Source organism: Phacochoerus africanus, chromosome 8 (genome assembly GCF_016906955.1).
Source record: "Phacochoerus africanus isolate WHEZ1 chromosome 8, ROS_Pafr_v1, whole genome shotgun sequence".
Classification (NCBI taxonomy): Eukaryota; Metazoa; Chordata; class Mammalia; order Artiodactyla; family Suidae; genus Phacochoerus; species Phacochoerus africanus.
The window spans coordinates 6,990,541-7,017,795 of NC_062551.1; the positions used below are offsets into that span (position 1 = coordinate 6,990,541).

General features: G+C 50.2%; 1 protein-coding gene across 3 annotated transcripts in view; it reads right to left on the reverse strand.

Moving 5' to 3' along the window:
* The window catches only part of BCO1 (beta-carotene oxygenase 1), a 102,604-nt gene that overhangs the window by 16,601 nt on the left and 58,748 nt on the right, over nt 1-27,255 (reverse strand). Inside the window, exons 1-7 of one of the 3 annotated variants that reach the window (XM_047793260.1) lie at nt 16,051-16,103; nt 14,012-14,067; nt 13,840-13,891; nt 8,380-8,509; nt 6,729-6,876; nt 5,049-5,196; nt 2,273-2,496 (exon numbers count right to left, since the gene is read on the reverse strand). In XM_047793260.1, the coding sequence (XP_047649216.1) occupies nt 2,273-2,496; nt 5,049-5,196; nt 6,729-6,876; nt 8,380-8,417 (558 nt within the window). In that variant the 5' untranslated portion in view covers nt 8,418-8,509; nt 13,840-13,891; nt 14,012-14,067; nt 16,051-16,103. Of the gene's footprint in view, nt 1-2,272; nt 2,497-5,048; nt 5,197-6,728; nt 6,877-8,379; nt 8,510-13,839; nt 13,892-14,011; nt 14,068-16,050; nt 16,180-21,544; nt 22,224-27,255 lie in introns of those variants that run through there. The other 2 variants (XM_047793259.1, XM_047793258.1) reach the window with 2 other exon arrangements.

Below are 27,255 nucleotides of genomic sequence, written 5' to 3' on the forward strand. Positions count from 1 at the left end.
GAGGCCCCTGAGAACGCACTGTCCCCCCACCTTCACTTGACTGTGACTCCAGGTGGAAGTGCCAGGCCAGCTCCCTGGCAATGGGCAAGTTGGGGAGGTCAGGTGCCAGCCCTCTAAGCCTCCCCAAGCCCCATTCACGGTGAGAGCTCTTAAGACTCCTCCTGGGTCCCCTCTCCTGACCCCTGGCCACTGCCTGAATTTTCCAGATTGCCAACATGCAGGTGCCCCAGCAACCCGGCTGCCCTAGAGGGCTGCTGTGCTGAGTGGCCAGCCTAGCTAGGAGCCCACATGGGTATCAGCCCGTGAGGCCTCTGCACGCACCTCTGGGTGCCACAGGCATATCACTCTGGGTGGCAGTTAGCCACATCTGCAGCCCAGTTGCCTAATCCAAGGGGAAAGGGTGTTTTCTTTCTCTTGGCAGCTCTGGCCTAACCATCTTCCTTCTGCAAGCAGGGAGGGGCTGCTTCAGGCTGCTCTTCCCCCACCCCCTCAGGCTTACTGCCTTTTTCTCCCTCTCCAGAATCAAGCTCTGAAGTTAAGCAAGGAGGGGCTGTGCCGAAGAGGAAGGCTTGGATGGCACTGGCGGTGGGGAGGGTTGGTCTGGAGGGGTGAACACAGGCACTGTTTCTTTAGGGTTTTCCTCCCCATGAACCCAAAACCTCGAAGCCACAGGGACTGCTCAGCAAGTTCTCCAAACACATTCCAAAGCCCTTCCCAGGACTTTCTGTCCTGCTCCCAAGGGCCCTGTCTTCTTGCTGTGGGACTGTCCAGGTCAGGGATCCCTGGGGCAGCAGCCTGTAGGCCTAGGCCGCCCTGACGTTCCTGCCAGCAGGTGTTCCTGGTCCCACAGGGCAGACCTGCTTCAGTTGGCTCCTTGCTGGCCCCTGTGCCCAACTCATTCATTCCACAAATATTTACAGAGGGCCTATGACATGCCAGACGCTTTTAGAGGAACCAGAGAGGCAAAATAAAACCAATCCCCTACTTTCATGGAGTTGATATTCCGGTGGGGGCGAGGCCAAGAGGCAGTGATCAAATACACACCGGCTGGGGGATGACCGATGACATGACTGAGAAAGTGAAGTGGGGGTGGGGGGGTGGAGAAAGCCAGCAGGGGTCGCTGACAGACAGTGGGCCTCAGGCATGGCGAGCACAGACCTAGAGTCACTGAGGGAGGAAGAGCCCTCCCGGTGTGGAGGACAGAAAATGCAAGGGCCCAGAGGCAGGAACGCGTGGGGCAGGTTCGTGAATGGGGAGCCAGGGGCTGGGGTGAGGGCGGGTGGGCCTTCCCGAGCGGGGGTGCCTTCCCGAGCTGGTGAGAAGAGCCTTTGGATATCATTCTGAGGAGGACAGGAAAGCACCAGAAGGTTCTGAGCCGAGGAGGGACGTCACCTAACCCCTTTGTTCTCTCGAACACCTCACTCTCCTCCCCGAAAGGACAGGCCTTAAAGGGGTGGCCGGCCACAAGCGGGGGACATGTGTGCGTGCACCTGAAGATGACTCAGAGTACAGAAAGAGGAGCAGAAAGGTGTCAAGCGGATGGTGGCGGTTCCCTCTGGAGAGGGGGCTGCGGGGCGGCGGGGGCGGGGGGGGGAACGGGTAGGTGGCGGGGGACCTGACGTGTCACTCTCCACCCTGGTGTGCTAGCTGAACAGATGAAGAGAATTACTGATTATCTCTCACAACAGCGGCAAATACATACACACACACACACATGCACACATATATTCACAGGCACATGTGCACACACATGCACACGTACACACACTCACGCACACAGACACTCGGAGCACCCCACCCAGGTGTGCCCGAATGGAAGATGTTCCTGGCACACCTGTCAGTGCAACTCTTCCATCATGATGGCTAAATAATCCACGGCACCTCCTTGCCAGCCCCGACATGGGCCAGTGGCTGCGGGGATGCTGAAAGGGCGGTGTCCGTGGACCGTGGGGGCTGGAGGAGCCCAGGTACCGGTCAAGACTGAGCAGCAGTCCCTTTGTCTCTGGGCGAGTGGGGGCTGCCTTGGCTGAGAAGGCCACCTGACCCAAGGTCACACGCTCCTCTGGGGACCTGTGGACATGGGGGCATGAAGGTCCTAACTGGAACCACTGTGAAGGACCGTCGCAGCTTCAGAACTCTCTGGAAGGCTGGCCGATGCCTCTGCGGAGACGGCCCGGCAGCTCCTGCCCCGCTCCCCGAGCCGCCCTGCCCGCCGACCCCCATCTCTGGCTCTGGCCATTCTCGTGCTCCGGGGTCACCGGCCCGGCCTCACCTTGTCCTCCCTGTGGAAAGCCAGGCAGGAGGCCCAGCTCGCGCCCCGGATGTAGGCGGTGGCCATCTTGAGGATATCCATCCGGAAGGGCTGCTCGAGGAAAACGACGTAGTTCTCGGTGACTCCGAAGCTGTGGTAGTAGCTCGGGGAGAGGAGGGAGCGGGAGGCGATGGAGCAGAACACCTCCGTGTGCTTCAGGGGCCCTCGCCCCTTCTTCCCGTCCTCTGGGGAGAAGCCAGCCTCAGGAACGGCGCAGGGCCACCGGCTCCTGCAGCCGAGCCTCTCAAACCCACTCAGCTGCTGAAAGGAACCTTCCAGCGAGAGCTGACAGCAAACGAGGAGAAGGGGCTGCTGCCTGGCGGACACGGGGAGGAGGGTCTCCTCCACCCCCAAGACCGGGTTTGGCCTCAGAAACCACTGCATCACCGGACCCCTGGGCCCCTGCACCCCTGGGCCTCCGGGCCAGGGATCTGCAACTCTGCCTGGTGCCAACCCAGCCTCCACCTGCTCTCTTAATAAAGGGTTACCAAGAGCACGGCCATGCTGCCTCCCGCCTTTGGTGTCCCTGGCTGCTTTGCTTTCAAGACTGAGTTGAGCAGATGCACCAGAGACCATACAGCTGGCAAAGCCTCAAATACCTATTCTGGGGCCATTTATAGAGAGTGTTCGCCAACCGCTTCTCTGGAGCAATGCTCCTCAAACTTCCACATGTTCACGGATCATCTGGGGGGTCATGAAAAACATGTGGAATCCGGGGCCTGAGGCCCTGCATTTCCAAGTTTCTGGATGATGGGCCAGCTTCCCAGGCTTTGGCTTTGGCTTTTTTCTTTTTTGGTCCTTTTAGGGCCGCACCTGTGGCATATGGAGGTTCCCAGATTAGGGGTCTAATAAGAGCTGTAGCCGCTGGCCTACACCACAGCCACAGCAACGTGGGTTCCGAGCTGCATCTGCAACCTACACCACAGCTCACAGCAACGTCGGATCCTTAACCCACTAAGCAAGGCCAGGGATCGAACCGGCAATCTCATGGTTCTTAGTCGCATTTGTTAACCACTGAGCCATGACAGGAACTCCCCCAGGCTTCAGCTTTGCTATGTTGCTGAGAACCATCATTTGTCATGTGTTTCACAGGGTTCGCATGAATTTCCCCTGGCGCTGCCCGTTCTGAAACCACCAGGAGTGAGACTAAGAACCTATGGTGATATGATAGCTGTGACAGTCAAGGCAGGCTGTGCAGTTCCCATTTTACAGAAATCGAGCCTTTGTGGGACAGTCCATCTTTATGGCCAAAGGCACAGGGTCAAGCCAAGGAGGCACTGCCCCCTCAGCCTGGCTGCCTCCTCGGAGGTTATGAGCAGTTATAACCTCAGAGGGAGGGGAGAAACTGAAGGGAATATTGCAGGAGCCCAAGTACCTCGCCCAGCGCCCAGCACGAAGGTGCTCAGGGCTGTTCGGTGTTCTTATTCCTCTGCAAGGATGAGTCACCCACTGGCCAAAAGGCCTCCCCACCCAGGCCTGGGGCTGGGTTATGAGTTATCTGCAAGCGTCCCCACCTTTCTTTTGGCACCTGTGCACACTGTAAATAGCTGGCTGGTGGGAGGGATACCAGGGGTTTGGGCTAGTGCTTTTCTTCATCACACAAATGGAGCACAAAGCAAACTGAAAGGAAAAGCACCCTGGCCCGGGAGGCAGGAGACAGGTGTGAATCCTGGTGAAGCGGCCAGCCTGGAGCAGGCGCACAGAGGGTACCTGCTTGCGGATGTTGTGGTTCCCATGAGCCATGAGCCTGTCACCTGATCCCCCTGCAGCTCCCAGTCCTCCTCTGTCACACAAAGTGGCAAACTCAAATGCCTAGGTCTTCCCCAGGTCTGACATTCTCAGATTCGGAGCCAGACCCTCTATCTCTTTACTGGCTTAATGAATGGATGTTCCATTTAACAAGAGGCCTCATTGTACCTCCTGATCTTGGGGGCTCACACGCCAGCAGTGCCTGGAATCTGCTCCTCAGGCTCTATGGGCTGTGAGGGAGGTGGCAGACCGCATCACAGGCGGGAACCGGCCTTCCTAAACCAGGTCGAGCCAAGTGCCCTCGTGATTCTTCTCTGTCTCCTGAGCCCTGTGCAGCCACCCTCTCGAGGCCTTCGCTCCTGGGTGTGGTTCCCAAGAGGGTCCTGGACAAATAAGGGCCAGGAACCCCGCCCTCCTCCCCCTCAGGAACACGTAATCACAACCGGCCTTGGCTCTGAGCCAGGTTCCTGGCCCTGAAGGGAGAAGGTCCAAAAGGCCAGGAGAACAGGGTGGGGATTGGGAGTGGATGCCAGCCGCCCTGAGCACCGTGAACAACCCTGGGAGCCTGGTTTCGGTGTCCGGGAGGAAAGTGGGCAGCAAAGCCCTGGCACAGGAAAGTTTGTCTGAAAACTGAAGACGAGTGAATGAAAAGAAGGATGGATGGGCTGGGTCGGTGGAAGGATGGATGGAAGATGGACAGATTGATATGTTTCATTGATAGATCAGTGGATAATGGATAAATGAATGAATGAATGAATGGGAACGTCAAGAAAATCAGGCTGGAATAGCAAAACGATTCTCTTCCTTCAAAAGGAAGCCCAGCATTCTCTTCCCTCCTGAAGGAGAAGAGTGAGTTCAGAGCCCTTTGAATCACCTAGGAAGGCAAATGCCAGATTGAGTTTCATGTTATCAACCCAAATCCAAACTCTTTGGAAGGAGCCACCCTTCCAAGGTGTCTGTGCTTCATCTCACCAGCAGAATGACCCACCTGGTGCCGTGGCCGGGATCTTAAAGATCACGTATTTCGTCTTCCCTTTGTCCACGATGGATGTGCCTATGTTGAGAACATTTCCAGCGGCATCATAATGAGGATGCGATGTTGCCAGATTTACAGCCACGTATTTACGATAATCAACCTGCAAAACACGACAGCCACACGGCTTTTTAAAAAGGCACAGGGTGAAATCCCGCGAAAAGCTGACTGACTCCAGGTTTTGAGGCAACGGTTATTTTTGCGCATCTCCTGATCTGAAAATAAGGCAGACATCACCTTTCAGGAAGATGTTTCCTCTTGTGACCTGATATAACCTTGCTGGGGGGCCTCCCACCGCCAAGAGGTTGCAGAGGCCTTGGTGAGCTAGGAGTGTTTTCTGTGATGGTTGTTCCTGCCCGAGGCCTGGCCCTGCCGGGTGACCTCAGCATGGAAACTGGATGCCTGGCCACAGAGAGCTCCAGGCAGAGGCAGCCCGAGGGCTAATCTTGGCCACTTCTCTGCCTCATTCTGGTGAAGTCATTTAAATTCTCCAGGCCTCTCGCATAGTGTTATTCTGGGAATGGAGAGGTTACAAAAGCATTTGGTCAAAAGGAAACTCTACTAACAAGCTCGGGACTGACCCCCACTCTGAACAGGCCACAACCAAAGAGCAGTGGGGTGGCTGGGAACCGACTGTCCGCACTTCCTCCCCAAGAATAGCTCAACCTGCGGCCAGAAGTCAGACGAAGCCTCGTTCTCGCCCAGTATTTCCCCTGCAGCCTTGTGGAAAGTGTACAGCAGTTAGACCGATGCCTCCCTAGCTTAAAAGGAGCTGGACGTAATTTCACAGCTTAGAAAAGCAATCCCTCTCTCAGATTGTTAAAATGCACCGCAAAGACATCGAGGCTTTGAACAGCCAGCTGGAGAAAAGTGCAAGGGGTCCAGTGATCTTCACGAAAATGTTCGCTTGATTCTGCCCAGGCAAGGTCACTGCTTGGGCACTGATTTTTGTACCCTTGCTCTCTGCCTAACGTCTCCCTCTTTAGGTCAATACAAGGCAGAGCCCAGCACGGTCATCCATGCAAATTTCCATTAAGCACCCACTCAATATCAAGGAGTGTGGACACTGTTAGGGGTTGAACTGGGTCTTCCAAAAATAGATGTTGAAGTCCTAGCCCCTGGTGCCTCTATTTCAAAATTGGGTCTTTGGAGATATAATTAAGTTAAAATGAGGTCATTCTGGATTAGGGTGGGCTTCCATGCAATGATGTGTATTTTTTCAAGACACTGGAGTAAGGCACCTCTAAGCCAAGGAACCACCACCAGAAGCTGGAAGAAGGAACAAAGTATCCTTTCCTGGAAACTTGAGAGAGAGAGAGCAAGGTCCTGCCGACACGGACATTTCGGACTTCCAGCCTCCAGAACTGAGAGGGAATAAATTTCTGTTTTAAGTTCCTATGTTTGTGTTACTTCGTTATTGGAGTCCTGGGAGCAGATACAGACACAAAGATGAAAGGACACAGTCTGGCCATAAGGAAGCTTAGAATCTAGTGCTAAGGGCTGAGTTGGGAGAGCCCAACACCCAGCAGAGTCAGAGGAGGCTCCTCCAGGCCTCCTGGGCTTCCCCCCCGATCCCTGGGTGGTGGGTTCCCGTCTTGAGTCAGGAACTCAGGCTGGTTGTAGACTCATGGATACCTTCTCCAGGGTCTCCAGGGTCAGCGGGTTGATTCTCCTGATGTAATTGGTCTCCGTGGTCGCATAGAAGTCTTCTCCACACTTCATGATGTTGATCAAGCAGTTGTCTGTGAAATCAGGGATGGTGTGCGACAGGTAGGAGAACGCCCTGGGGAGGAAACAAATCAACACGCTCAATGGCTGTGTCCACCCAGCTGGAAAGTTCTACTGGAGAAAAAGTACTCAGCCCTAAGGGGGTCCTTTGATGCAGATATCAAGTTACTCGAAAACACCACGGAGCTGAATTAGCTAAGAAGGGAGTCAGCTGGGACAACAAGGCTGCTGAGTGCTCCTGGGCTCCCCATATCCGAAGGGCTCCTACACCAGAGCCCTCAGGAGCTGGTGGATTATTCGCATGTGCTTTAAGAAGCTCTACGTGCCCATCATACACGTACCCATGATGGCCCCGCAAAGAGTAGCACAACAGCTAATCTCTGCTTTTGTCAGGACTGTGAGTCCCCCCTGGTCACCTCAAATTTGTCTAGGAAGTTAGTTTGTTTGTTTTCTTTTACAGGTAAGCAAATTAATTATGAGTTACGAACTGGTCATTTGATTAGAAGTCAAATTCCCAGCAGGAAGCCAAGTCCTGTGCTGGTTAGTGCTCCCCCTACTGGAAAATAGTGTAACAGCAAGAGTGGCCCACAGGCTAGAGGTTTAACATTCACTCCCTCCCCCGGCTCCGCCCCCCATCTGCAAATGGGACTTCCCCACGGGTTTGGGGCGGGGTGGGGGTGGGGGTGGGGGGTGTAGCCCTGGATCCTGGGACCGGAGAGATGACGTCAACTCTGGAAAAGCAGAAGCCATTTTCCCTGCCTGGGCCAGTCTACCCCTAAGACATTTCACTCTTTTACGTCGAACGAGTATCAGAAAGGAAATCCTGCCGTCGAGCCCGATTCCCTGGCCAACAATTTAATTGTTGAATATGAAATGCACACATCACAACCCAGATGATTTAAACTGTATGCAACTGAAGATCTTCCCGGCTCCTTTCCCCACCCCCATTTGTGGCTTCCCCCCCTCCCTCAGGCATCCTCCCACAGTCAGGATAAGTCCCGACTTCCTCCTGCCTGCTTTCACAAATGACAGCATGTTACATGCTCTTTCTACACTGCTTTTTTCCCTTCACTTCACAGTATATCTTGAAAATCTTTCATTTGGTACATGGGAAGCGGCCTCTTTCCTTTTTATGTACCTGGCATTTCCCTGTACGGTGTTCCAGGGATGTGTTTAACCTCTCCTCTGTGGGGGATCCTTTGAGTTATTTTCAGTTCCTCATATGACAAATGATTCAGCCATGAATAACTCTGTGCATTTGTCATTTCAGACACAAGCAAGTGCATCTCTGGACTGCAGGGACTGGGCATTTGTACTTTTGATAGATAATTCCAAACTGCTCTCCCACCAGCCACGTGGCGGAAAACCTAACAATCTGTCAGACACTCTCTGCCTCTCTTGCTATCCGTGATCAAGAACTGCAGAGCACGTGTGGTCACGGGCCAGCCAGGGGAAGTTTTCATCCAGCCCTAACGACAACCATCAGAGGAGCAAACACCGGCTGTTCTGATCACCAAGGCGATCAGAAAGCAGGACCAGATTCAAAGTGGACGGTTACTTGGAAAATATGTTTTTGCAGGGGTCCGGATAGGCCATTGTTCCAAATTCTGACACCACGATCCTGTTCGCTTCGATATTGGCATTGTAGGTATCGCTTCTCAGGTATTTGCTCCTATAATAGACTTCACCTGAAAGAGAAGAAGCAGAATCATGCAGCACACGTTCCTTACTAGAGCTTAACACACATGCTTCCAGGGGTGGTGTGATTGTAACATGCAAAAAAGTAGGGCCCTGGACATACTGACATTTCATTCCCATCAAAAAGACGCTGAGGAGGAATTCCTGCCTCAACTCAGCAGAAATGAATCTGACTAGCATCCATGAGGATGAAGGTTCAACCCCTGGCCCTGTTCAGTGGGTTAAGGATCCAGGGTTGCCATAAGCTGTGGTATAGGTCACAGATGCACCTTGGATATGATGTGGCTGTGGCTGTGGCTGTGGTGTAGGCCGGCAGCTACAGCTCTGATTTGGCCCCTAGCCTGGGAACCTCCATATGTCGTGGATGTGGCCCTAAAAAGACCAAAAAAAAAAAAAAAAAGAAAGAAAAAAGAAAAGGCTGATGAAAGAAATGTCCATCCTCTATCCACCGCTACAAGGATGGACTTCAAGGAGAGATCGCGTCCCAAGAAATTCTTGCCCAGGGCCTTCGTATATTTTGAAGAAAGGAAATGGAACTGAGAGTTAACATTTATTGAGCAAATGTGTACTAAACACTGAAAAGGCACTTTATATGCATGATCCAGTTTAATCCTCTGAACATCAGAAGTATGTAGAAGATATTAACTAGAAATGTGTTCATTAGAGAAAAAAAATAACTTCACTGCATTTGCTTATTAACAGCAAAATAAAAATTAAACAAAATGCTTAAAGCTTGCAATTTTTTTTTTTGGTCTTTTTGCCTTTTCTAGGGCCACTCCCATGGTATATGGAGGTTCCCAGGCTAGGGGTCTAATTGGAGCTGTAGCCGCCAGCCTATACCACAGCCACAGCAACGGGGGATCTGAGCCGTGTTTGTGACCTACACCACAGCTCACAGCAACACCAGATCCTTAACCCACTGAGCGAGGCCAGGGATTGAACCCAAAACCTTATGGTTCCTAGTCAGATTTGTTAACCACTGAGCCACAATGGGAACTCCTCAAATTTCTTACAAATAGAAGTGCAAAGGGCTTAGGCACTCTGCAATGCAGACCCATTTCCCAGCTATAAACTGAGGCACAGAGAGGTTAGGTACCTCACCTGAAGCCACACAGCTAGCGAGTGGTAAACTATACCCAACGGTCAGCAACGTGAAGATCCTGACACACATCAAACGACCATTCTGTCTGATCCTTGTTATTAAAAATATATGTGCTACTGTAACGGTAGAGTATGGTGAATTTTCGCAAGCTAAAACCACTCCTATAAACTACTTTCTGATCAAGAAAGAGAATGTGGGCAGCCCTGGGAAGCCCCTGCATATCGCATCCTGGCACTAGCCTCCCCCACCCGACCTCTGCAGGGGAAGCACCATCCTGGCTTCTAACAGCGTTGGTTCGTTTTGCCCTCAGGGATGTGTTTTCACCTCTGCGTCTAAGGGCATGAGTGTTCGTTTCAGCAGTAATGACTCCAACCTGTGCACGTAAGTGGCCATGACAACAATAATGGTGACACTCGTCAGGATAAAATTGGGAGAGACCACAAAAGACCTTCCAGTGCTTTCTTTGGGCTTCAGGAGGGAACTCATGTGTCAGATGATCTGTCCTTATCGTAAACATCTTGTCAGGCGTGGCTACCATGCATTGGCACCTGTGAGACACTTGGTAAGGAGAGCTTGGTTCTTGGGGCAGCAGGAGGAACATGGGGGAACGGTTAGGAGCTGGGGCTCTGGGTCACCGGGCCCTGGGGTCATGTGTTTGATCAGTGTTTGTTAAACACACGGATGGACCGGATGTGAGTACATGATGGTGAGCAGGATAGCAAAATCTCCACCCCAAGGAGATTCAAGTCTCCACATGGATATGAATCCTTGCTCCACTGTCATCGAGTGGCCATGCACTTGACCTTCTGTCAGAGGCAAGCCTCAGTCTCCTCTGCTCTGACCTGAGGATCATGATACCTGCCTCGCTTAGCACATAGTAGGTGCTCAATAAGAAGGTACCTATGCTATGGAGATGCAGTAGGTGGAACGGGCAAGGATTCAAGGCTTTTGCTCTGGGCGAGTCCCACTGCCAGCCATGTGACCTCAGATGAGTCCCTTCATTTCGCTGAACCTCAGTTTCCTCAGCTGGAAGTTGGGGATCACACAGTCCTCCCCAAATGGGATTGGCAGTTTTAGATGAGTGGAAGGCGTTGGGCCCAGTGGCACTTACCAGGCACTTGATAAGTGACAGCTGCATGAATTCTGGATCCTCCAAAATCCTAGAGGCAGGAAGGCTCAGCTGGGGGCTGGTGCGGCCACACACACTGGTCGCCAGTCATGTGCTACCCAGACCCTACTTTAGGGCCCCTGCCCTCTGAGGGCACTCCTCTGAGTGTCAACACCTACAGGCCCTGGCCAAGGTGCTTTGCCTAAATTGCTGAATTCTGTTCACATGCAACACAAACACTCAGCCCAGGGTGGCGGTGGACAGGCGGCCCATTTCCTACAAACAACCAGCCTGAGAGCAGAGAGTGCTCGTGGGGGTGGGGCGTGGGGGTGCAGGCACTGGAAAATGTGTCTCTGGAATTGCTCAAGGCTGACACTTACTTTGAGGTTGAGATTAGAGGGAGGCACAGAGCCTTCTCCAGCATCCTGCTTGCGGGAGCCCAATTAGTCACATTCCTTCTAAAGGGACACGAATAAACAGACGTGCTCCCTCCTGGGATCTTACAGAAATGGGTCAAGTGTGATTGTCTGCTGGAGTGAGATATATACATGTATCTGTTCACATGCAACACAAACACATACATATCTCACTCCATTTTTTTTTAATTAAAAAAATATAAAGCAAACTTTCCAAAAGGCTGCCTTGGAGCTCTAACAGTTGGAAAAAAGGCATCTTTGTCAAGGTTAAACCCTCGAGAGCTCTGTTTGTCTCTAAATCTCTGTGACCCTGGCTCTTAGAATCCACACGTTCAAATCCTCAAGGGACGACGACTTTGCCTCTTATTGGAAAACTCAAATCTATCACTGAGGGGGGAGCTGGATTTACTCTCCTCCATGCCTGCTTTATAAAAATGTTTAATTTGGAGGAATTCTAGACCTACAGCAAAGAGCGCGCCTTCACTCGGCTTCCCGTCTCCACTGTGCCTTTTTTACTCAAATCTTTGTTAGTTTTTTTTTTTCCTTTTCTTTTTTGGCTGCCCCACGGCACATGGAGTTCCCAGGCCAGAGCCACAGATGTAACCTGAGTCATAGCTGTGGCCACACTGGATCCTTTAACCCACTGTGCTGAGCCAGGGTTGAACCTGCGTCCTGACACGGCAGAGACACTGCCAAGCCCATTGCTCCACAGGGGGAGCTCCCGAATCTTTGTTAATTTTTGAAAGCATTATCTTCTAGTGGCCTCTACTGAAGGGGCTGAGGCATTCTTCTGTCTTTTGCTTTCTTACTCCAGTCCTTTCTTCCTGGTTTGGCACTCGTCTCTGTTCTCCACGCTGGCTGTACACGAGAACCACCTTATGCTTTTTAAAAACACAGAAGCCCGAGTCCCACGCCCTCACTGTGCTTGAGGGCCTGTGGGGAAAACTGTCAGAAACACAGATGCTCGATCCCTACCCTTGGGGTCCTGGGCAGAGTCTCAGGATTCACACCTTAAATGAGTGTCCTGGGGGATTCTGATGTAGGAAGCTCACAGATCATCTTTTTGTTGTTGTTTTTGTTTGTTTGTTTGTTTGTCTTTTTAGGGCCGCACCCGCAGCATATGGAGGTTCCCAGGCTAGGGGTCTAATCAGAACTGTAGCCACCGGCCTACATCACAGCCACAGCAACGCAGGATCTGAGCCACGTCTGTGACCTACACCACAGCTCATGGCAACACCGGATCCTTACCCCACTGAGCGAGGCCAGGGGTCGAACCTGCAACCTCATGGATGCTAGTCGGGTTTGTTAACCACTGAGCCACGATGGGAACTCCACACAGACCATCTTTTGAGAAATACTGGCTTTGTGTTACCTGCAAATCAGAAAATACTGATTGCCTTGTGTGTGTCCTCTTAATTTGTGTCTAGCAGTTCACATTTTGGGTTTATATGTCTCCAGTTAGACAGTAGGGATCCACTGAGAGTTCCAGAGGAGAAGAGAGGTGAGGCCAGGCTGTGCTACACCAGCGTTGGCAATCTGGCAGCCTCGGGAGGATTGGGCTGGAGAGGTGGGGTGAGATGGTAGCTGGCAGGAGTGGTGAATGGGGGCAGAATCACATCATAGTTGGGATTCTGAATTTAAAGGGCATCAGGTTGATATGTAACTACTGCTTTTTTTTTTTTTTTCTTTTTAGGGCCATACCCCCGGCATATGGAAATACCCAGGCTGGGGTCAACTCAGAGCGGCAGCTACTGGCCTATGCCACAGCCAAAGCAATTCCAGATCTGAGCCATGTCTGTGACCTACACCACAACTCACAGCAATGCCAGATCCTTAACCCACTGAGTGAGGCCAGGGATCGAACCAGGATCCTTATGGATACTAGTTGGATTCTTAACCCACTGAGCCACAACGGGAACTCGATGTAACTACCACTTCTTAGCTGTGTGTATTTGGGCACATTTCTTGGCCTCTCTGGACCTTACACGCTCAAAGGGCCCTGAAAGTCTCTGATATGCAAACTAAGCCATCAGAGCAACCTCCTCCCCCCACCCCCCACCATCAGGTCCACACACATGGGAAGCAATGTTCTTCTGTCTTAATGGTCCAGGGCCAAGTATGAGGCAGCTAGGGGCCATCCCCATAGCCCAAAGCCCATCGCAATTATTCCAACTACAGTCCCAGGCTGTTCACTCTTGCCCTCAGAAACACCAATAAAGGCCGCGGTCTCAGAGTTCACCCCTGGCTCCTGACCACTTTATGTGCCATGCCTCCTGTCTCTGGCACCTGCAGGTATAATAACCTTTGTTTTTCTGAGCCTCTCCGTGTCTCCTCTTGTAGCTGCACCTGAGCATCTCAGAAAAGAATAGAAAATAGCCACTAACCTCTGACAATGAATTTCTGGTTTGAAAATGACTAGAAGTTTTAAGAAAGTCTAAACCCTGAGGAATAACACTGGTCCCTTGCCTGTTTAGCCCCCTCAAGGGTTTTGGTGGTTGGCAGTCATACGTCTGCAGTCCGGCTAGGGCCTGGTCCTTCCCCCTCGGGTCCCCTTGTCCCTGGCATCTCTAGGGAAGGATGCAGGGGCCACTTAAGCACCTGCCCCTTTGCAGGGGTGTGTGTGTTGGGCTGAGGACAGGAGAGATAGTTGTAAACTTGGACTTCAGACAGCACATGTTAAGATCACAGCCCTACCTCAGTGACTTTAGATGAGTCACTCAAGCTTCCTGAAGTTTCAGTGTCACAACTGCAAGGAGGGGACAAGAACACGTTGCACACATGTTAGTGGGAGCACAGAAACGGACTGGGAAGGCCCTGGCAGCGGGTGAAGCAGGGCCCCAGGGAAGGCAAGCTACCAGCAATTTACCTTTCAGGAACCTCGTCCACAACAGCGTTTATGTCCCCAAGAATCACTGGGAACTTCTGTTTGGGAAAAAAGGGGACTATTAAAGCTGGAAATACCCACTCCATAGCTGAGTCACAGTGAAATCTGTGCATTTTTGCAAACTCAGAGCTCATGGCGTGGACTCATGTTCAGTGAAATGTTAGAGTGAGTTGCTAGCAGAGTCTGCACTCAAAACAATTTGCTAACTAGCTTGGAAGAAATAAAGTTATGTGAAAATAATAGCTAATGCTTATTGAGCACGTGTGATGTACTGGACATTATACAAAGCCTCTTACCCATATTCATTTAAATTCCACATCAATTCTATGGGACATGCTCCTGATAGTTCCATTTTACAGATAAGGCAACTGAGACACAGAGAGTGTCAGCAACTTTGGCCAAGGTCACACAGCTTTAGGTGCCTGTTAGTAAGGATGGTGGAGCTGGGATTCAAACCCAGCAATAATGATGGTGGTTTTTAATCTACTGAGCATTCGGCAGCTATCAGGCCCTTGCTAGACACCCAGGACTTGGATCATCACAACAGCTTTCCAGGGAGGATGATCGAACTTTTACTGATGAGGAAACTGAGGCCCAGGGAGGCAGAGTGATGGCGGTCTGCCCCTGCTGGGACACAGGGGTCAAAGAAAATCCCCACTATGCTAAAGCCCATGGTATAACCCTGAGCCTGTTAAAGTCTCCCACAACCCACCCTGGACCTTTTAAGAACTTGGCTCACGCTTTGGGCCCTAAGTCGGCCCTATGGTCAACAGCAGAGAGTATACAGTCCACTTCTTTTTTTTTGTCTTTTGTCTTTTTTGTTGTTGTTGTTGTTGTTGTTGCTATTTCTTGGGCCGCTCCCGTGGCATATGGAGGTTCCCAGGCTAGGGGTCGAATCAGAGCTGTAGCCACCGGCCTACGCCAGAGCCACAGCAACGCGGGATCCGAGCCGCGTCTGCGACCTACACCACAGCTCCCGGCAACGCCGGATCGTCAACCCACTGAGCAAGGGCAGGGACCGAACCCGCAACCTCATGGTTCCTCGTCGGATTCGTTAACCACTGCGCCACGACGGGAACTCCCACAGTCCACCTCTTAAGTCAGCCACTGCAATGCGGTATTTCACCTAAGAGGTGGCGCTTGCTATTTTCTGCCCTGTGTTCTGTGTACACCTGGGGACATGACTGACATGGTGCTCCCTGGCCTGGCGAGCCATTCACCTGGCTTTGTTCTTTTCTTCTTATTGTGATCTGATGTGTGTCCGATTCCAAAGCCTGCAAGCTTCCACCTGTCCCTGCTCACCTTAAGAATGCATATTATTTTCCAGTTGAACTTGCTGAAAAAGAACCGTGGTCACTTTTGCAGGGGGGTTTGTGCTTGTGGCAGGCTGAATGATGGCCTCCCCAAAATACCACATCCTAACCCCTGGATCCCGTGAATATGTTGAAGTAATGGGATTAAGGATCTTGAGGTGGGAGATTATCCTGGATTGTCTGAGTGAGCCTAGTGTAATCACAAGAGTCCTTATAAGTGGGAGACAGGAGAGTCAGAGGAGGAGAGGTGATGACAGAGCAGAGAGACAGAGAGAGGAAGAGAGCAGCCACAAGATGCTATGCTGCAGGCTTCAAAGGTGAAGGCGAGGCCACAAGACAAAGAATGTGAGCAACTTCTATTTGTGGGGTTGGGGGGGGCTGTGCCCATGGCATGAGGAAATTCCAAGGCCAGGGATCAGACTGGTACCATAGCAGTGACAACACCGAATCTTAACCACTAGGCTACCAGGGAACTCTCCTCTCTTTTCAGAAGCCACTTCTAAAAGCTAGAAAAAGCAAGGAAATAGATTCTCTCTCTGGAACCTCCAGAAGGAACGCAGCCCTGCCAACACCATGACTCTAGTCAAGGGAAGCCTGTTTGAGACTTCCGACTTCCAGAGCTGTAGGAGAATGACGTGTGTGGCTTTAAGCCCCTCCATTTGCGGTCATGGGTGACGGCAGCCAGGGCAAAGCACACGGCACTCTTACCATCTCTGATTGTGAAGCTGTGGAGCAAGGCCAGGCCATCGAACCAGTGGTTGTACTTGGTCTCGCCCACCGTGTGCATCCCGGGCCCATTGCGGAGTAAGATTCCCTGCAGCCACGAGGGAATCTTGCCTAGTGAGAGAAAGAATGTTTAGTTTCCAGTTTCTGCATCTAAACAAAAAGCTCAAGAAGTGGCCGTATAGCCCCTGTATCACGTGCTGCATCTGTGCATTTCCAGAGAGTGTGTAACATGCCTGGCATGGTGCTAGCACTGAGGATACTGAGATGAAAAGGTGCCCTCCCTGGCCCCAAGCTGCTCCCCATCCATCAAGCAAAGCAAAACACTCAAGATACGCTGTGATAACGGTAATGCAACAGACTCAGCAAGGGTGCTACGTGGAACTGAAGCCTACCCAGAGATGGGGTGAGAGCAGGAGGGCGAGGAATTCTTCCTGGAGGAGGCAGCCTGGCTGAGTCCTGAGGGAGGGGAGGTATTTGCCTCACAAAGGTATGAGGAAAAGAACATTCTAGAGCTGTGCTGTCCAGTGTGGTAGCTGCCACCCCATGGGCTAGTCCCAACTCAGAGAGAGATGCTGTGAGAAACACGTACCACATTTCAGACTTAGTGTGAAATAGAAATGGAAAACACCTCATTAGTAATTTAAAAATAGTAATTATATGGTGAACTGATAACATTCTGGATATGTGGTATTAAATAAAATATACTATCAAAATTAATTTCCTCTGCTTCTTTGCACTTTTTTCATGTGGCTATTTTTTCATGTGGAAAATTTTATTTTATTTTTTTGTCTTTTTTATCTTTTCTAGGGCCGCTCCCATGGCATAGGGATGTTCCCAGGCTAGGGGTCCAGTTGAAGCTGTAGCCACAAGCCTATACCAGAGCCACAGCAACGCCAGATCCAAGCCGTGTCTGTGACCTACACCACCGATCACGGCAATGCCAGATCCTTAACCCACTGAGCAAGGCCAGGGATCGAACCCAGAACATCATGGTTCCTAGTCGGATTCGTTAACCACTGAGCCACGACAGGAACTCCAGAAAATTTCAAATTATGTGATCCAGCAATCCCACTCCTGGGCATATATCTGGACAAAACATTCACTCAAAAAAATAAATTCATTGTAGCACTATCCACAATAGCCAAGACATGGAAACAACCTAAATGTCCATCGACAGATGAATAGATTAAGAAGATGTGGTACATATATACAACGGAATACTACTCAGCCGTTAAAAAGGACAAATAATGCCATCTGCAGCAACATGGATGGACCTAGAGATTCTCATATAAGTGAAGTCAGAAAGAGAGAGACAAATACTATATGATATCACTTATATGTGGAATCTAAAGTATGGCACAGATGATCCTATCTACAAAACAGAAACAGATCACAGACATGGAGAGCAGACTGTGGTTGCCAAGGGGGGGGGGTGGGAGGGAGTTGGATGGACGGAAAGTTTGGGGTTGGTGGAGGCAAACCGTAACATTTAGAATGAGCGGGCAATGGGGTCTCACTACACAGCACGAGGAACTGTGTGAGATTAGGTCATTTTGCTATAAAACAAAAATTGAAGAAACACTGTAAATCAACTATAATTAAAAATAAATCATGTACACAAGGCAGGCATTGCATTGCTACTGGAGAGCACTGCTCAGCAAACAGCACTGCAGGTGCTATAGGGGGCCCCCGCCCATGTCCCGTGGCATTGCCTCTCCCCAAAGGCTGCTTTCTGCAGATACCTGCAGCTCTCCACCTGCAGGTCTGCTCTCACTGTGGAGCAGCTCTGCCCACATGTGGACGAGCTGGAAGCACACTAGAGAGTTAATGCCCCCGGAAGTTGCTCTCACCCAGCAAGAGATGGGGTGCTGTGGGTCAAAGGCCACTCCTTGTCCTTGAGTGACACAATGAGAAGCATGTTTTATGCTTTGCCCCGAGGATTCAGTTCCAAAGGCTCCTGCTGGTCAATAGCCTGACAATGCTCCTTTCACTGGCTCCCCTCCCAGGCTTCCTTGGCAAGTCCACCCCATGTAAACTACTTACCCTCGAATTCTTATCTCTGGAAGAACCTGAACCAGGAGCTCAAAGACCAGTTAAAAGATATGCAAGCTCTTTAGTAAGAGCCGGGCCCTAACTTTCAAGCAAGGATGTCGTAAGTATTAAAGCTGCAGAATGAAGCAGGGGCTAAGTAAAAAGTCACCGAGACCAAAGCTTGGATTTGGTGCTCAGAAGAATGGGACACCTTTGACAGTTATAAGAGGGAACAAAAGGATCTGATTTTTTTTTCCAATTTAAAAATTTGACATGAAACTCACATAACAAAATTTACAATTTCAAAGTATGCAATTTGGGTTTTTTTCTTAAAGTATATTTCCAACATTGTGCCATCATCACTACTAATTCCAGAACATTTCCATTATCCCAAAAAGAAGCCCTGTACCTATTAGGGGTCAGTCCCCATGCCCCGCCCAGCCCCTGGCAATCACTAATCTACTTTCTGTCTCTAAGGATCTTCCTCTTCTCATATTAATAGGATATGATCAGATTTGGGGTCTCAAAACTCCTGACTGTGGTGTGGAGTGTGGACAGGAGTAGGAGCTGGGATGGGAGGGCGGGCGGAGATCATAAAGAGGAGAAGGGAAGCAGCAGTGGGGATGAAGAAAAATGGATGGAACAGAGACCTGGAGTTTGACTAAATATGGGGAGCATGCAAAAAATGGCAGCCGAGTCTCTTGCCTTGGGTGGGACTATTCACAGAGACCCAGGACACAAGAGAAGGAGCACAAAGACTTAGAGCGGCACGTACAAATCTCTAGATGAAAGAAGAAGGTGTTGAACTAGGTACCAGGCACTGTGTTGCAGGTGGATAAAATCATGTAGTCTTGGCAGCAACCCCAAGTAGTAGGTTTATGCTGGCATTATTAGACATAGAGGAAACTGGGGCAGGAAATCTTTAAGTAACTTGCCAAGGAGGCCTCAGAGCCAAGAATGCACAGTTGGACATGAAGCCAGAGCCTTGGCCTGGCCGTTGAGGGCAGACTGTCTACACAGGCACGTTTAGTGAGCTGTCTGCCGATGGACACCGAGCAGTGATTAGCCTTGACCTGGGGCTGAGGGCCGGCACTGAGGCTGGAGCCTGTCCTCCCTGGCTGCAGGGTCTTGGGCAAGTCACAGCTCCTCTCTGGCCCTCGACTTCACACCTGTTGCACAGGGAGTCCTAACTGACAGCAGCAGTCCCCAACGTGGAATCAGCCAGAAGGCTGTGAAAACACAGGTTTCCGGGCTCATTCAGTGGGTCTGAACTGGGCCCAGGAATTTGTGATTCTAACAGGATCCCAGGGGATGCTGACGCTGCAGGTCTGGGGACCAGCCTTTGAGAACAGCTGATCCAGACCTGGAGGTTCATTCAGCTTCTCAGGCCCTAGGGTTCTTGGTTTTTCTAAAATTTCCAAGCGTTTCCATGCAGTCACTAAACATGAGGTGTAAGGGGAGTATTTAAGGCAAAATGTCCATGGTACCCCAAAGCAAAGGAAAAGTACTGTTGACTCCTCTTTTAAAAATAAAAAATTAAGGAGTTCCCATCGTGGCTCAGTGGTTAACGAATCTGACTAGGAACCATGAGGTTTCAGGTTTGATCCCTGGCCTTGCTCAGTGGGTTAAGGATCTGGTGTTGCCGTGAGCTGTGGTGTAGGTTGCAGACAAGGCTCGGATCTGGCATTGCTGAGGCTGTGGTGTAGGCTGGAAGCTATAGCTCTGATTAGACCCCTAGCCTAGGAACCTCCATATGCAGTGGGAGCGGCCGCAGAAAAGGCAAAAAGACAAAAAATAAAGTAAATTAAAATAAAAAATTAATAGTGAACTTTTATTGAAAAAATATTTTTTTTATTTTTTTTTTTGTCTTTTGTCTTTTTGTTGTTGTTGCTATTTCTTGGGCCGCTCCCGAGGCATATGGAGGTTCCCAGGCTAGGGGTTGAATCGGAGCTGTAGCCACCAGCCTACGCCAGAGCCACAGCAACGCGGGATCCGAGCCACGTCTGCAACCTACACCACAGCTCACGGCAACGCCGGATCGTTAACCCACTGAGCCAGGGCAGGGACCGAACCCGCAACTTCATGGTTCCTAGTCGGATTCGTTAACCACTGCGCCACGACGGGAACTCCCTGAAAAAATATTTATATATAGTCTATCAACTGATAATCTATCTTTATACTACCTATATTTACGTATCTTTTAAAAACTCAGATAGCACTTCAAGAAATTATATTTATTCAGTAGCTTGTAATAACCTATAATGGAAAAGAATCTGAAAAAGAATTTATATATATTTATTTTATATTTATACATATATAACTGAATCACTTTTCTGTACACCTGATACTAACACAACATTGTAAATTGACTGTACTTACTATACTTCAATTTAAAAATAAGAACTTCAGAATAAAGGAACACGCATGCTTCTCCCTTAAATTTTTAGGGGATTAAATTTTCTACAAACTCTTTAATCTCCCTTCGAATAATAAAACGACTAAAAATGTTTAAAACAAGAGCACTAAAGAGATGGAAATACAGCTGAGTTTTATTTCCTTGTGTTTTCGTTTGTACGTCCAAGTTTTATATATACGTAATAACACACATAAACAGATTACACATTATCTCTGTAATCCAAAAATATACGTAAAAGCTATTTTTTTTCCTTTCCAAAGCCTTCCAAGGCAATTCCTCAGCTGAAAAGCTCCAATCTGACTTGCTTGGCCAAGGACACTGCTGTCCTCTCCTTTTGAAAACTATCCATCTATTGAAAGAGGAGAACTGTCCCTGTGGCTGAGTCTACCGACTCCCTTGCAGTTCTCCTGGACCTGAGAGTTCAGACCCACTCATGCCTTGTGGAGCCTAAACAAGATGCTCTCAGGAAAGTGGCCATGCAGAAGAGGAAGAGAAAGTCCCTGAAAGGAAGGTCTCCCCAGCGCCCCCCTGAGGCTCCCACTCTGGGTCTCTTTCATCAGCTCTGCACTGACTTGCATCCTGAAATCTCACCTTTGAGGAAGTCACTTAAGGCAGGCTCCATGTTGCCCCCCAGCGCGCATGTGCAGGAGGGGGGGCTCACACCCCCTTCTCGTATGACTTTGACATTAACTTAGGATGCACACATTTGCGCAAATGTATCCCGTACTGGGGATGGGCCACAATTTGCAGAAGAATCCCACTGCCTATAGGCCAACCGCAGCAGTCCTGGACTTCTCCCTGGAAATAGTGGGGACGAAGGACTCTCCTTGGAAGCTGAGTTATAATGCTTGAAAGCACACCTGCATTTCCATTTTCATCTGGATTATGGGTCATTTTCCCTCTATACCCCGTTTTCCAGATTTTCTAAAAATAATTTACAATAAGCATTGCTTTTATAAACTAAAAAGAAAAAAAGTGGACATCTACATATATAAGAAGGGCCCACGGTTGATTTTACAAAATGCTCACCTGTCACTCTGGCCCTCACAGGCTCCAGCTGCTCCTTCTTATTTCTGCCAAATAGTATATCCATCGCGTGGAGCGAGAGTGAGGTGAACAGTGAACAGAGGCTCCACTGTGCTCAAGGCGACTGCTCTCGGCCCCTCCTTTTCTCTCCTTCCGCCTCCCCTGCAGCTTCCCTCATTTACATCTCCTCTCCAGATGCCAACTGCTCTCCCCTCTGCTTTCCCCTGAAGGCCTGGTACCTCTTCTCACACTGTGTGAGCGTTATTTACGTCTGGTCAAAGGTAAATTCCCCAGCCATGGGTCCAGCTAATCTTTAATCCTCTGACTGTTTCCCCAACACTCCCTTTCCGCTTCCACTTTTTGGCTTAACCAAGAAAAGCTACTTTTCCCTCTTGGCTTAAACTGGCAGGATTTCATTTAGTGGTGCCTTCTGCTTAGTTCTGCTGCCTCAAACAATCCAACCCTGGGGGAGGTGGGGATGGTTTACGGGCAGAAGAAGAGAGACTGCCAGGACCACGAAGGAACATCAGGATTAGGGGAGCCCCCAGCATGTCAATCACATGAAGTCCTGCTGCACAGCAGGGCACCTGACTGCAGAGATGGAAAAGGTGTTTTATTTTGAATAAAGGTCCCTGAGCCTCCCTATGGGGCCAAGAAAAAAAAAATAGTGAGCAATTTAACTCACTATATTTCTTTTTTTTGGGAGAAGTAAACAAAATATTTCACATACCCACAATACAGGGAACTGAAAACTCTACTCAAGAACTTGAAGGAATGTAAAAATCAGACTGGAGCTCCAACTTTCTGGCCCATCAAGAGCAAAAACAATGCCTGGATCTGATTTGAGGATTCCCCGTATTTGTGAATCTCCTCGTGACGCCATTGCCTAAAATCCATGCAAGCGGCTGTGAATGTTGGGTGAGCAGTTTCTGGGCTCACCTTCGCTCCTACTGCTTTAAGAAAGAACCAGCTGTTCCCTCTGCGGGGGGAGTAAGAAAAGCGAGTGTTGCTGCTGTTACACAGCCAGCTGGGTCTCGTTAAGGTCGGGGCTGGATCCAGACTGTTCCAGTATCACAGAGCTCAGTCCTGAGAGCCACCTGGCCGGCTTTGCTCCCCCTGGGCTGCACATTCCTGTCATGGGGCTGGGAGCTTCCGTAGCGCCCCCACCAGGCCCCACTCCAGACCCACAGATTTGGTCTCTGATGGTACAGCCCAGCCTTCGGGAGTCTGAAAACCTCTCCAGATGATTCCATGTGTGTTAAGACAGCCTGGTCCAGGGGAAGATGCTACAGTTGGATATTGTAGGTTTACGTTGCTCTCTGTTCTGTGTCTGGGGGATGTTACCCTCTTGGAGCCTCCATTTCCTTGTCTGTAAAATCTCCAGAACAAGGAAAGTCAGTGGTCTAGCAAAAGCTCCCGTCCCCAAACAGTTAATGATGTGGCCCTTTCTGCCCTGTTGACTCAGAAGGCCCTTCCCTTTGACCCGCATTTCCCATTCTGTCCCATGAGAACGCAACAATTTATTGTGCCCTCTGGTCTAAACACATGTTGGGGTTCCTTGTTCCTACGCTGTGAGTGCTGAGTCCTTGTGAGGCTTTAAGGAGAAGGTCTGGCACACACGGAGGACACGAGGTGGGGGACTCATATCGCCCGGGGAGGCAGCTCTGGGGCAGAAGAAAAGGGCTCAGGGCTTACAGAGAACAGAAGACCTAGCTTGGGATCTCAGCCCTGTGACTTAAAAACTGTGACTTGTCACATGACCCCTCTGGACCTCACTTTATTCTGCAAAACGGGCTGGCAACGCCCATGTCCCGGGGTTTGCGGGGAGGATTATACTAAAGTTCTGTATGTAGGTGAAATCACGAGTGTGCTCTTCCTTTCTTGTTCGCTCTGTATATTCAGAAGAGCAATGACCCCATCCATCAGGAACATTCTGAGTCTTTGTGAAGCCCAGCACGTACTGGCTTGCTCCGGCCCTATACAGTATCCTGTCAGATGGGTGTTCTTAGCCGCGTTTTGTGGATAAGAAAACGCAGGGAAGAGAATCGGTTGCCTTGGATCACAGAGCTACTTCGAGATGAAGTTAGGAAGCAAAGCCGGGCAGCCTGACTTCAAAAGATATCCTCTGACAGTTCCACACAGATCCAATGCATAAAGGATGTTTTCTAGATTTCTACTGAATGGCGCAATGGGTGGAGGACCCAAGAGGGCCCATCTTAGGTTGACAAGGTGGCCTTGTTACAGAAAACTGAGGAACTGAGCTCCTTCAGTCGGGCCCCAGCCGCTCCCCAGGGACAACGATAAAGTGAAACGAAGGATTTTTTTACAGTGGTGATAATACCTTGATCATAGCAATAGGTAACTCTGTTCGTTTTCTAGGGCTACCAGGACAAAGTACCGCAGAAGTCAATCTTCCCACAGTTCTGGAAGCTGGGAGGTTCACATTCAGGGTGTGGCAGGGTTGGTTTCTTCTGGGGCATCTCCTTGGCTTGTAGACGGTCTTCTCGCTGTGTCCCACAGGGTCCTCCCTCTGGACCTGCGTATCCTGCTGTCTTCTTGTGTGTCCCCTTCCCCTCTTACAAGGACACCAGTCAGCTTGGGTAAGGACCCTCCCTGATGGCCTCGTTTTAACTTCATCGCCTCTTGAAAGGCCCTGCCTCTAGTACCATCCCCTCCTCAGGTACTGGGGTTAGGACGTCAACATATGGCTTTGGGGAGGGGATACAGTTGAGCCCATAACAATTATCATGGAGGCACAGTGAGTTAAGGCAAGATGCTTGGGCTGAAAGTAACAGGCTATCTGCTGAAACACCAAAGATGTGCATTTATCCCAAACATCAATCACCTGAGGGTCCCTGGGGCGGGGGGGGGGGCTCTGAAGGCATCTGGGTCATCGTGCCAGGCTCCCACTTCCCAGACTGTCATCCTCAGAGGGTGGGTTTCTCATTCTTGGGCTTGTTCCATTTTGCTTATGAATGGCTGTCTTCCCTCCAGGAGTCACATTCTTGCATAAAAACTATAAGAGCAGGGAGAGAAGATGGGGACAAAGGAGGCGATTTCTTTTTCCATTGTTCTTTCCATGCCAGAGAAAACTCTCTCCCATAATCCTCTAAGTAGCGTTTTCTCTTAGTCTCATTGGGTGAACTGTGTCACATGACCTCCCCTAGTCCAGTCTGTGGCTAGGAGGACAGGAGTGCCCTGAATTTCCTTAAACCCTTCACAGGTCTTGGGAGGTGGGGCACATTGCCACCTGAATCATTTCAGGGTTCCATTTCATTAGCAAGGAAGAAGGAGGGGATGGAGCCTGCAGTGTTGGCTGCAGGCAGGACAGCATTCACGCATTCTCACATTCATTCGTTCAACATACATTTCCTCAGCACCTGCTACATGCTGAAATACAGCAGTGAGCAAAAGAGGAAAAGAATGCTGTGCCTCCTTGGAACTAAGGCTGACTACATGCCAAGTTCTGAGGATAGAGAGGTGAGGATGAGAGTCAGTTCCTGCCTTCTTGGGCTCTCATGATGATCCTTCTGTTTGGGGGACTGAGTCTGTATATCCCAAAGGACTATTCATTTCCCTAGGCAGTGCCGGGGTTCATGGGACTGCCTTCAGGTCAAACCTCCATCCCCGCTCTTTATAAACAGAGATAGCAAGCAGCAGCTGTTTTCTTATTCTGTTTTCTTATTATTTTCCAAGAAGTTCTGGCATCAAGCTAGAACCACAAAGGCCTGACCCCTGCTTTCTAGGTCTTTGCTAATATGGGAAGAGTGGGACCAGAGACTTGTTGCCTGCAGGAGCCTATGATAAACACTACTCACTGGATGCTTGATACAGGCCAAGTAGCGTGCGAAGTGTCTAATTATTAGCCGTCTTTTCTTTAATCTCTATGAAGGAGTCATTAGCAATCTTATTTTTACAGCCTCAGCTGTGGAGGAATTTGATCAAGGTCAACAGCTAGTCAGAACACATTCTTCCCCGGGACCCAGCAATGCTTCTCATCTTTGTGAAGCTGCTGGTGGAGGAACCGAGTAGATAAGAGAAAAAGAGTAGATGTTCAACAATTTCTAAAATGTATACGCTGCCTTAAAATGATGGAAAGTGGCCACTGCCTAAAAGAACAGGGCCATGGGAATGTGAAGGCAAGCAGCTGAGTTTGGCCGCAGAGGTTTGTCATGTAACAAACCAGTCTAAGGCCTGTGGCTTCAAACAACCAGTTAGAGTATGTCTGTGGTCCTGGGGGCTCAGCTCCATGGGCTGACTGTGCTCTGCGGGTCAGTTCTTCCGCTTTCATTGTGTCCTAAGCCGAGACCATGTCCAGGAAGACATTCATGTAGGAGTTCTCCTATACCGTCCAATACAGTAGCTGCTAGTAGCTTGTGTCTATTTAAACTTCAGTGTAAATTAATTGCTGTGACCTTAGGTTTCTCATCCATACCAGCCACATTTCAAGGGCTCTGTAGACACATATGGCTGGTGGCTGCCAAACTGGACAGTGCAGAGCATCCAGGCACCATGGACGGTGGTACTGACAGTGCGGAGTCAGCAGAAGAGCTTCCAAGATGGCATGTGCGTGTGACTCCAGTGAACAGAAGCAGTTATGACCGCACAACAAGCCCGTTTAGAGGGTAGAGGTGTAAAGGTAAAAATGTGAATGGCTCATTCCTCCATTCATCTGTTCCACAGATAGAGCGCTACCTGTCCAGGGGGAACAGTTGCCATCAGAGGTAACAAAGAAGCAGGAGTGAGAAATCCTCCAGGCCAGGGAGCATGGTGAGAAGAGGGATGCCCAGAAGGCTTCCTGAAAGGGGCAGTGCTGAGCCAAGCGCTGAGGGACGGCCGGGAAACGGCCACATGGAGGAAGTGGCGGAGTGGTCCAGAAGGGAAAGAGCTCATGCACAGACAGAGTCGTCACACGGCATGGCCACACCACCTCATTCCAGACCACTGAAAGGGCAGGTGAGCAGGACAGGGGAGGAGGGCCCAGGGGAAACTAGCTGGCAGGAGAGGGAGGGAGGGGAGAGGAGAATTGCTCAGACTTGAGGCACTGCAGGCTGAGGTTGCTGAGAAGGAAGCAGGAAGAAGGTTGGCGTTTCAGGAGGCGCTGACCAGCAGGGCCCTTCCCTGAGCCGGGCTGAGCACCTGCTGGACTTCCTCCCAAGTCACACGTGTTTGCACAAGTCGGCCATGCTGCCTCCAGCGGGGATCCGGAGACTGCGGAAGAGGATTCCCTTCCAGAGGATGGAGGCTTGGTACAGAACCGCACATCGTCTGCCCTCCACGGGGTCCAAGAGGCTCTCAGGGTCCAAGAGGCTTGGTCTCTTCTCTCAGGGAGGGAGAAAGAAGGGTGTTCCCTGCTCTGCATTTTGCGCTCATCTTCTTATCCTGGCAGAGGCCTGGTAGGCACTATTACTATTCCCTCTTTACAGAGGAAGCAACGGAAGCTTTTGAGATTGTGCCCCTGGGCCCGAAATCTCACACCATGTGGCAGGGATGGGAGATCGAATGTGGGATCCTCTGAGCTTGCAATTTGGGGGAAGGTGCAGGAAGAGAGGCTACCCTTCCCCAGGGCCACTTTTTCCATGAAATGTGCTGTGTCCATACAACAGTCTTGAGATGAAGAAGCTAAATTCAAAAGGGAAAGTTTCTGTGCTATAGAAACAACAGCCTTATTTTGCAATTCTATATCTTCTGTCACAAAGTTATGGCCTAAAATG